At 34.3% G+C, this 12087-nt stretch overlaps 1 protein-coding gene across 1 annotated transcript in view; it reads right to left on the minus strand.

Moving 5' to 3' along the window:
- Window positions 1–12087, minus strand: part of Smp_021170 (VPS13C protein, putative (fragment)) — a gene marked incomplete at both ends in the record, with an annotated part of 125584 nt that overhangs the window by 58278 nt on the left and 55219 nt on the right. Inside the window, 5 exons of the mRNA XM_018796326.1 lie at window positions 4930–5049; window positions 7004–7089; window positions 8008–8317; window positions 9766–9888; window positions 11264–11394. Of these exons, the coding sequence (XP_018650550.1) occupies window positions 4930–5049; window positions 7004–7089; window positions 8008–8317; window positions 9766–9888; window positions 11264–11394 (770 nt within the window). The remainder of the gene's footprint in view (window positions 1–4929; window positions 5050–7003; window positions 7090–8007; window positions 8318–9765; window positions 9889–11263; window positions 11395–12087) is intronic.

Genomic DNA, 12087 nt, shown 5'->3' on the forward strand with positions numbered 1-12087 from the left:
GTAACCACTGATTATGGAGTATTGCATGGGTTCAAGCTAGGAAGTAGGAACCTCCTGATACAGATCATAGCAACAGTCAATACATTTACGTATATCTTGCGTTGTTCATACTTTGTAGTATCAGTTTATATGTTAAGCCCATATACTTTATTCTAGTTGCTGGCCAAGCCAATTCACCTGTACATTGAGTCATCTTTTGATCTTGTTCATCATTTGCTTATTAACCTTGAGTGCTTTTTATATGAGCGTATATGTGTACACTTCGTATCTTATTCATCGCATGTCTGTCCTTCATTTTTGTCTGACTATAAATGTTGATTAACGCTTGCTTAAATCGAGTTGGCTTCCCAGCCATCTCCACTATGCATCATCTTTGATTCACTCGCTTACACTTGCTCATGTGCCCACAGCTTTCTGGTCTGCATCGATTATCAATAAAAATGTAGTTGCCGCTTCCTTTTGCCTTCTGATTTTATACACCGTTAAGATTGGTATAATAACGGTTATCGAAATGAACTATTATCGAAGCACGGTACTACATAACTGGCGATCCCGACATACGAACGCGCAGCGAAATCGATAACTTCAACGCCACTACATAACTGGTTAGCCCGACATACGAACACGCCGCAACAGAATTGGATGCCTCGCCGAACGAGCACGGACCAGAATCGACAACCTCTACGTACGAACTCACTACATAATTGGCAACCGCAACGAGCGAACACATCAAAAATCGAACTGCCGACGACATATTTCGTTATGATTCGAATGATCATCATATGCTCATTATTACAATATTGTCATATCATCTAACGTGGAATTATTATTTTTGTTCGTATTAACATTAAACTATGACATATACGCAGTCAAATCACTAATCGAACAAATTATAATGATATGGACATTACACGTTATGATATTCGAAATCCAGTAGATTATTTTTATTATCCAATGACATAAACTTTTCCTGACTTAGGTGAGTTCGTTCCAATTTTTTTCATGTCATTTTCGGTCTAATATTACACTATCATAGACATAAGTTTGGAGTTATACTCCCGATAGTAGGAACTTATGTTATCGATATAAAACTAATGTTCATTCATCTCATTGGTACGCAGCAATCGTCGTCTCCTGCACTTTCAGCGAAAACCTAGACCGAACTTCCGCAATTCTTGTTTCACGATGATCCCTAGTTTAATGTCTATACACAAATCAAGTATTCGACGCCTCATTACCAGCCGATTAGTAATGATTATGTTCATATTATCTATTCATTCACATGTATAACTGAATGCTGCATCATCCGTTACCCATAAATACTATTCGATTATTGCTATTAATTTTCTATTCTCATTGCACTGTACACCAGAACATAGAGTTTAGAGCTAGTCTCTCAAAGATACACTCTTGTTCGTCACATTCAAGTCAGTCTCACTCGCTGTCAACGATAATCATATGTATTGGTACTTTTACCACGCCTTTATACGGTTTCGTAACAAACGAGGTTGAGCGCATATCCCTCTAACTACACAAACCACGATAGGCTGCATGACCATAAAGGAATACGACTCCGCATATCTCGTCTCCGCAGTCACTATCCTGTTCCTCTGGTCATTCTATTAATACATATTTAGCGATAACTCAACGCGAACGACAACGTACACTGACTTCGCATTCTACGATCATTATTAATAGCAGCACAGCAACGAATATCACCCATTAATGCAGTCATCATCCTACGGCTGGATTATTTTTATCCCACATAAACTTCTGTTATATAAATCCGAATCTACTCATCGCTGAATCGACGCTATTTACTCTACTGCGGCTTATCAGAACATATTTCACTGTTCTTTATCCTCATATTCAGTCAGCACCACAGAGCAACTACTGTTATACTCTATTTTCACGATATTTCGATTCGCGCGTATTAACCTGTTATTTTATCGTCCAGACAGTCACGACATAAATGCATGTTAAATTTTTTGTACGCTTACTAATTTACTTATAATCACATGCTAGCATTTCAATTTTTGTCCGCATCTTGACAATATTCATGTACATTTTTACATAAGTATGACACTTTCGTTTAATACGCTCACCCCTCACATGACACTGTAATTTATCGAGCATTGTACAATTTTTTCCCTACATATTAACACTATTTACATACCGCTTCAGTGTTATTTTTCGAAAACAGACATTTTTTTATAAATGTGCTATTTTCTACAAGGGGGCTGTGTAGTACAGTTTATATGTTAAGCCCATATACTTTATTCTAGTTGCTGGCCAAGCCAATTCACCTGTACATTGAGTCATCTTTTGATCTTGTTCATCATTTGCTTATTAACCTTGAGTGCTTTTTATATGAGCGTATATGTGTACACTTCGTATCTTATTCATCGCATGTCTGTCCTTCATTTTTGTCTGACTATAAATGTTGATTAACGCTTGCTTAAATCGAGTTGGCTTCCCAGCCATCTCCACTGCATGTCATTTCCGCCTCGTTCACTTCCTTCGCTTATTCGCCTGTTCACTCGCCCGTTATTATTCGCTCAGGTGTTGCTAACTTTCTGACCTGAGTTATTCGACAGTAAACTGCAGTTGCTGCTATCCTTTGTCTTCTGATTTTACGCGCCGTTAAGATTAGAATTATATCGGTTATCGAAACGAACGATTAACGAATCGCGGCACTACAACTTAGCTTTTTTCATACCTGCTCCTTTGTTAAACAATTAAGAGCATAAGCCATACAAAGAAAACAGCAATTAAGACTATTCTGAATATAACTTATTGAAAGTCAAAAAATCATTTTTAAATGTCAGATTGATGAACTACTGTTTCAGTAGTCAATTGTTATTTTTCATTCATCCATTAACATTTGTGTGGCTTAGCGGTTAAGGTATTCAACTTTAAACCATTAAATTCTACATTTGAAACCCACTCCACCTAGTTCCGTTTCGGCAATCGGATAGAACCATCACCCTACAAACTCAGGGTGTGGCTCATGCCCAAGTATCTGGTGGATAAGTTATTGATAAATATTACATTATTATAGTGCGGATAAATTATTAGTATGGTTAACTATCGACATGTGGTAAGTCAGTCACTTGAAATATTTGAAGACCTCTGAAGCGTGCAGATGAGATATGTGCAGGGTAAATGTGCAAAATACGTAATCTGGGTCAAAAATATTTCCGAAGCTTTTCAATGTTATTATTCACCAGTAATGTAGAAAATTGTCAACATTATGAACTGTTATCTCACGTTACTAATTGTCAAATAAAAAAGCATATAATGTAACTTGATATAATAAGTACAATATGAAAGCTTTTTCTTTTATATTATTATAGTTAACCATTACTTTGGTGCTATGTTCGAAGAAATTACGAGATCACCTAAATCGGCAAACGGAATTAAGACTTAGCGACACAATGACAAAATAAGCTCATTATTCCGATGAGTCCCAGCCCCACTAACTAGAGGGAGATGTCCAGTCTGAGAAGAAGGGAAGTGTATTCCATAGGCAGCCAAAAGTACGAACAACAACAACTAGCACAACTCAAGAGCATATATATAGTACAAAAAATGTCTTTGGGAGACGTCATAAAACAGCCTATTAAAAAAGAGACAACAAGCCAATGATGTTAAGGGTCCTTCCAAGTGAGAAATACAATCTGAAGGTAAAAACGGGCGCTTTTGACGCGGAAACAAGAAATTCAAGTTTCCAAAATAAAATTACAAAAACAAGACGTTTTTCAAGCAAGTTATGGGGGTCTAACATTCACAACAATTAGTCAAATGAAATTCAAGGTATTCTACGGTTAGTGAAAAAGAAACCTTCATATACCAACCACGACAAAACAACAGCATGTTGTTGCGCTCACAGAAACTGTATATTATTATTATCACTAATATTTTAGGCTACTTGCAAACACAGTTTTAACTACGCTATTTGAGTAGGAACATCCAAAAAAATATGAAAAAAGAGAGTGTAGATAAATGGTTTATTTTAAGTGTAAAGCATCCTTTATTCTTTCTACTAGACAGGCTAAAGGGAGGGTAACACTCTTTTAGTCAAATGAAATAACATTTTCTACATCATCATCAACATAGATCCTTGCTGAAATGAATAGAAATCTGCTATTGAAGTATACTTATAAATTCTGTAGTATATTTGACATGTTCTATTTTAGGCCTTTATAGCTATTTACAGATGCTTTTATTTTGTTCAATGAAGTAACGGAACTTCTACCGGATAACAGAATAAAATCTTTATAGTTGAAATCATGAGTCAATTGAAGCTAGACCACCATCGAAAACCTTAAAGCGCTGGACGGACGTTTCGTCCTATTGTGGGACTCCTCAGCAGTGCGCATCCACGATCCCGCATTCGCGAGATTCGAACCCAGGATCTACCAGTCTCGAGCCAAAGCCCTTAACCGATAGACCACTGAGCTGGCCGGCATCCAACGGTGTTAATGTCTAGCTTCAGCCAATCCACGATTTGGAGCGACCGTTCACCATTTGTCTTCAGTGAGTTGATATCTCTACAACAGACCTGGTTGAACTCCACTCGTTACTGCTTCTCACTAGAACCCCAGGAAATACCTCATGGAGCCAGTCACTAGTGAGTATATGATCACTGTCAGAAGGGATCGTGGATGCGCATTGCTGAGGAGTCCCATAATAAAACGAAACGGCCGTCCAGTGCTTCCAGGTTTTCCATGATGGTCTAGCTACAATTGACTAATGATTTCAACTATAAAAATACTAAACTCTCCACAAAACCCCCTTTGAAAATAAAATTTGTTAATTCCATGATTATTAAAAATAATAAATTCTTTTTCTTTGAAACATTTCAATTAGGTATAAGAGACGGTAAATAATATCACATATATGTGTACAAAAACTAATGGAACATACATGTGTAATTGGTTTAGTTAGAACTGCATCTAAAGTAGAGTCAAGAACAAGCATTGGCATAAATTTCGTATCCAACTGAGATTCCAATATAATTCGAATAGTTTTTAATCGAATATTTATCTGAAAAAAATAAGTAATATATAAATATAAAAATGAGAAATTAAAAATATTAAAGTGTTGAATAGCCATAGAAATAACCAACAAGATTTGTATCACCAAAATCATATTGACAGAAAGTGAATCATTTGAGAAATCAAAGGATAAAAATAATTTAAATATTTGGTTGAATCTTATTTGTAAAAGTGTGTACTTTCATGTTGTTGGTGTTAAAGATTATACGTTGATCATTACTTATTGATGTGTATATACGAATCATAAGCAGATTGGCATAAGAGTACACATTTAATTAAAATCTAATTTCATAAAAAACTACGAATGAATAATAATAATAATGAGAAAATCTGTTGTGACGAGTGGTGTCCAAAATCTGATATTGATATACGGTGTGTTACGCACTACCCCACCACCAACTGGTTACTTTGGAGAGAAACAATATTAGGTTACCAAATGAAAAGCACAAATACTCATATATATATATATATATATATATATATATATACTATCTGAAATCAGTAGTTGTTGGGTGCTTGAGATGAAGGGTACTGAGGTTTATTTTGTGTTAATGTGGTGTGGCAACTCGGATCGATGCATATATATGCCTAATCCTACGTTGTAGTTGGCTGACTGACTCATAGGATAACTGATTCAACTAACAAATATAACTGAGTAGAATAGATAGTTTGTAGCCAGCATTGGAATAGAAAACGCATGTTTCGCTCCATTAGAAACTCATCAGCTGAACGAAACGTGAATCATGGATTCGACTGTAAGTCACAGTCAATCTATTCTGTGACACTATGACTACATTGAGGTTAACCACACAGGATGTATATAAAGACTGAGATCAAATTTCATTCAAGAATATCAACATAATTCCAAAAGTATTAGAAATTGAATCCAAATGTAATTAAATCAGGAAGTTATTGTATTTGTTTCAAAAATCTCTTTCACATAGTAAGAGACAAAATAAATATCTCAAGGAAATGAAGACAGACATGGCTAAGCTTTTGAAATGTACCATTTAAACCTATTTGACATGGTTAGGTAAGAAATACAAGATATTGGTTGTTATCTCAACTAAATAGCAATGATAACTTTATGTACCCCACATCTAGAGTAAATATATAGAGTGAGAAGTAATAGATTATTGTACCGAATGATTTGAAGTTATTCAAAAATACATTACTCACACTTCTCTAAAAGACATATCATTTATTTGAAGCCGTTTTTTTCGTTTACATTGTTCTCGAAGTTATGTCAGAAACCAGTAAATAAATTAATGGTAGAGGGAGAGCGACTACATGTAATCCAAGGAGCTGGATATACTCATTCATGTAGAAATGCTTTCTGGGGAAGAGTGGGAATTCGGTACAAGAATACTTCAATAAACAAACCGATCAATAGATCCTACCTTTCATAGAACGTCCGATCCAACTTTGTAGATAATTTTAAACGAAAATTCGTATGAAACATTATAATCATGGTGAGCCAAACATTTAAAAAAATCCTAAATTGTAAAGACTAGGCGACTGAAGGTTCCATATTCTTTATACAAAATGGTAATTTTTACTTTCCTTTAAGGTAAAAATTATTCAGTTTGAATAAGATTTACGTCCTGAAGCCATCTAAACAAGACAATAAACTAAACAATGAAAACTAAAGAAACATTTGAAAGCTCATTTCATATTGTTGTGTGATTCCTTAAGAGTCCACATCAAGCGAACTATTGGGGATCGAAATCAAAACATTGAATTTTTAAGGGGCGATATCTTTAGACAACTGAAGTGGGAAGCAATAGTTTACAAATGATATTGACGTACATGAACAATACAAAACTAAGATTACTAAGATCACAAGAGTTGATTGTTTTAGAATGAAGTACATAATATATAAGTAGTGTCATAGATAATAATAGTAAGAATAATAATTACTGATACGATAAAAATGAACTTACGATATCTATGCGGCGGTTCTCCGTTTCTTCGACAACTTTCGCAATATCACAAGCCTTTTCAACACATTCAATTTTATCTTTTGAATCTGGAATTCGAATTACGAAATTTACAAACAACGATACACAGGAATTAGCAAAAATGATGAATATTTGAAGTGAAAACTTAATTTATTAGTGAACTGGGGATGTAAAAGACTTCAACATTAAAAAATAGTATAGTACATCAATGAAATTGCTGTACATTAAGATTAAGGAAACCAACAAACTAAATATCTCTGTTAAATAACCTATTTTTGAAATTAGTTGAACTTTGAACAGATGATATCTTACAATAGATAGAGAGATTTCAGAGAGAAACAAGACCTCAAATCTAAAATAATGATTAATTTATCTTGAGATCAGTCATAAAAATTTTATAGTTGAAATCAATGAGTCAATTGAAGCTAGATCACCATCGAAAACCCTGTAAGTACTGGACGGCCGTTTCGTCCTATTGTTGGACTTCTTTAGCCGTTGGGGGTTTTTCCATATTTCCCCCCCCCCCGTAGGGAATCAACCCAGGACCTATCAGTCTCGCGCCAGAGCACTTAACTGATAGACCACTGAGCCGGCCGGCATTCAACGGTGTTAATGTCTAACTTCAACTGATCCACGATTTTGAGCAACCGTTCACCAACTGTTCTTCAATGAGTTGATATTTCTACAACAGACTTGGTAGAACTTCCACTGGTCACTGTTTCCCACTGGAACTCAAGGAAATATTTCTTGAAGTCAGTCACTAGTGAGCATATGATTCTAGATCAGAGGGGGTTTTGTGGAGAATTTAGTATTTTCATAGTTGAAATCATGAGTCAATTAAGCTAACTGATCAGCGAAACAATTATCAGTCTAAATGGTAAGCAATTTTTGTCCATCTGATATATACAAGGGACTGGAACTTAAGGATTCAGATACTATATGCTAATGATTACATCATAATAGCAACTAAAATGTAGAATAATTACCTGATGTCAATCCTAAATAAGGCATATTTAATTCTTTTAGTTGAATCGGTTTCCAAAACTCAGTAAGTGATTTTTCATCCGAATGATCTACATTGACGCTTTTCATAGATTCATCATTTGAAACAGTTTCACATATATCTGGATTTTTGTCAGTGGTTAAAGATGATTGAACAGATGAGGAAATTGCTGATAATAATCTGATTGTGTTTGGATTAATATTGATTGTTAAAGTATCCATATGTAAAGTTCCATGTAAACTACCATTGATTGGTTGAGATGCATAAAAACTCAAATCAGAAGGAGATAAAATCTAAATGAATGGAATATCAACACAAGAAAAAAATAGTCATTAAAAATTCTTTGCAAATTTTCAACAAAAACGGTTTTATTTTAGTACGCTTGAACAAAAAATAAACATTGGAATAAGACAGTTCAGTATATTAAATTTGATTATGTTAGACAAATACATTGATAGATAAATAATCCTGATGATGAAAGTTTGGATAAGTAATTTCATGTGAACCATATAACCAGATAAGGTATAGTAAACTTGGTTTCGAACCATACTTTAAGTGTCTAGGGAGTAGGGCGAATGCAGTTCGAACCTGGAACTTAATAGTTGAAAGTTGAACGCCTTAACAACTGAGCCACAGATCCACGAATTAATTTAAGGCGGATAAAAAAGTTACTTTGTTTAGAATTTATATTGAATCTCGACACTGAACCCTTAGGACATATAATCAGAAAGTTAAACTCGTACCACTGTTTTGAAATGTACTTGAAGTTAACTACACAGTACATTTTAAAATTTCCATGATTTGTACGAATTGTTGATTCCATGAAGTTGGATAAATATTTATCTATGTATAACCATGTAAGTATAATCTTGTCATATTATTAGTAAAAGCCGTATATCTTTACTTTACAAATAAGTTGAATAGCAGATGCATCCACAGTACATAAAAAACGTGGATACTTGTAGGTTACTAGTATTCGATCATGAGTATCTTCGAAGCATCGATCTTATAATTTTGGACCATTGAGTTAATAATTCTGAGGTTATATGAAAAGTAATAGGTAAGCATGGCAAATCGATTATAAGAAAGTGAGTCTTAATCGACTGAGATGCTTAAGACATGCATTACGTATGTCCATCTACCAACTACTTAGACGGACGATGATTGCTGGAGTACGAGCAGTTTAAACGAAAACTAGGGGCGATCAAACCAATACGTGAGATCAGTTCATGAAGACACTGACTGTTGGATTGAATCATGTAGGTAGGTCAAGAGTACTAGGTCCAGGTCTGCATGATAAACGTTATCAATGGTCACAGACTCAGAATTCTTAGCAGTGACGCAGGTGCACTTACTTTTTTTTCTTCCCTTAGATCCTAAGTCTCTTAAATCTTTATGGTTTGTTTATTGATTCATTAATTTATATTTTCCCGAATCGTATCTTTGATGTCTAATATTTTCTATTACCATTAATAGTGTTATCATCTCAGATATCTTGCGATTTTCCGTGAAAATTTTATCTCGCTATGCTGATGGAGTAACGGCAACTTGAGCCGATGTACATATGTGCCAGTGCTACTTTACGTTTGACTGACCAGGTGACTAACATGTACATTTTGATGACAAAAAATAGCAATAAAAAATATGATTAGACCATTAAGTTCTTATAACTTAGAAAAAAACTAGTTTTAAACAGAGGTTCAAAAAGATGTGAAATTCACACGAAAAAAAAGAAACATACCTCCTTAGAAAATGGCCCACCAACTGTTTCATTGTAAGGGCAGGCAGCAATAGACAAACTGTTGATTAAAGCATTTATAACAACAATATCCTGTTTCATATTGTAACCAAAACTTAATTCAGTCTAAACGTTTACAATAAAGAAAAGTCAGTGGATGATATTGTTAGAAAGATGGTTAGCATCAGTTGGTAAATTAAAAATAATAAGTAAGATATTTATGGAAAGAAAATCTGGTTAGATAAACTCAAGATTGAACATTGAACATTACTAATCACATTCAAAACTAGCTTAAAAAACTATTAATATGACTGAGCGGACTGATATGATATAAAAAAGGGGGGTAGAACTGAACAACACAACGATAATGAGATGGTGGATAAGATTTGTAGCTCAGGTGGGTGATTTTGATGTAGGTTAGTTCTCTGAGCTTCTAACCGAAGTTTGTGCTGATGATGTCGTTCAGAAGGACGATGAAAGCTCAACAACCAAACCATCCAGCTCAGAGAACAACAATAATGGTATAATTATGCACATAATAAACACTGTTATAATGAATTATCAGAATATCAGCTTGTGTATGACTTCGAACTCTTTTTATTCATTTCAAGCACACTAAAATTACAGTTCAGTAGGTTTATTTAGACCATACATGTACATGACCGAGTTAGCTGGAAAAGAATAAAACCAATAATTACGAAATAATATCAAGGAATTTTCTCTACAACTCATACATAAAATATTAGGAAGTAGAAGATAAACGAATTCCATTTGTCAAAAAGCCCATGAAGAATGAATTGAACTTGATATCATGCACATCAATTCTTACAGCTGAATTCGAGATAATAGATCTGTCGAGTTCCAACAGGTAACGGTAAAACACTGACTGATTCTTTCAGAAGTTAGTCAAATGATGAGTGTATGTGATTTGTGGAGAAATGGTTAGTATATGAAACAACTGGGACATACATCATTGATCGCTTAATAATCTTCCCTAGTAATATATATATATATATATATATATATATAGCCTTTGGCCTGAAGGTCTAACCCACAAGGCAATGGAGCATCGTAAGGAGATGCACTCCCATGGTAGCCGGTGGCCAACGATTGATTCATACGCCATTTGTTCCTTCAGGATACTGGAGCCCATGTGCACCATTGGTTTGGAATGAGGGTTTCCCAACTCCCCTGTGTGGACTTTCCGTGTCCACATATATATCTGGTGCTCCTTTGTATCAATATGTATGTGTTTAAATAAGTAAATAAATAGGTGAACTTTCCGTGTCCACCAACCCAGTTAAAGCGCCAGACATTCGCTTTTCGTCCTCTCAACTTCGTAAACAACACCCCCACCATAGAGTTGAGTGGAAAAAAACCTATCGTTAACTGAAAATTTCCATTGTACTAATATCTAGATGAAAGATAGAAATGATTCAAAGTAATATATTTAGAATGAATAAGAAAAAAGAAACAAATTGAGATTAAATTATCTACTTACAGTAAGTTTAATCGCATTACTATCAACATTGTAAATATCTTCAACAAGTACTAATTCAGGATTATCTATTTGAACTTTTAACTCCAGATTAAAAGGATATGCTGTTGGTAATGATTCCGTTTTCTTGACATCTAAAATAATGTATATATATGTAGAGAACGACATTGTAATCATTTATTGTAGGAATTAAATGTTTAAATTTAAATCATCTCGTTCTCCGGGCACTTAAATATAAGTTATATTTTAAACATGTAGTGTGACGGTATTACGCGGTTGCCCATACTGAAGCAGGTGGAGCACGACCCGAGTCTGAAATTTGGTGTCTGGAAGCCGAACGCTCTAATCACTAAGCCACTACTCGTTCATGCGAGAATAAATTTTTTCTAATGTTGACATTATAATATTCAATTAAAGTTATAAGGTAATAGGTAAGGTATAAATAATAAAAGTTCATATGACTATGTGTTCCAGGAAGAAGGCTGCTCGTTGATCAAATTCAACAATCCAACATTTAAACTATGTAATATTAAGTCTCATGTAGACTAATGGACACATTACACTGAATCCACAGAAATCGATCACAACTCAAGAATAAATCAACATGAAATCCATAACTGATTAATGGTCAATCAATCATCACCAGAAATTTCTTCGTAAACAAAAAAGGGAACAAAGAATCCACCTCTAGATACCAAACAAGAATGTAAGTATGATTTAAATTGATGTTTCTTTCTTTTTGGTAAAAATTACTCAGAACAAAAAATTAACTTCAAAATATTAATTATCAGAAGGGATTTTGTGGAGATTTTGTATTTTCATAGTTG

Source organism: Schistosoma mansoni, chromosome 2, assembly GCF_000237925.1.
Source record: "Schistosoma mansoni strain Puerto Rico chromosome 2, complete genome".
NCBI classification, from domain to species: Eukaryota; Metazoa; Platyhelminthes; class Trematoda; order Strigeidida; family Schistosomatidae; genus Schistosoma; species Schistosoma mansoni.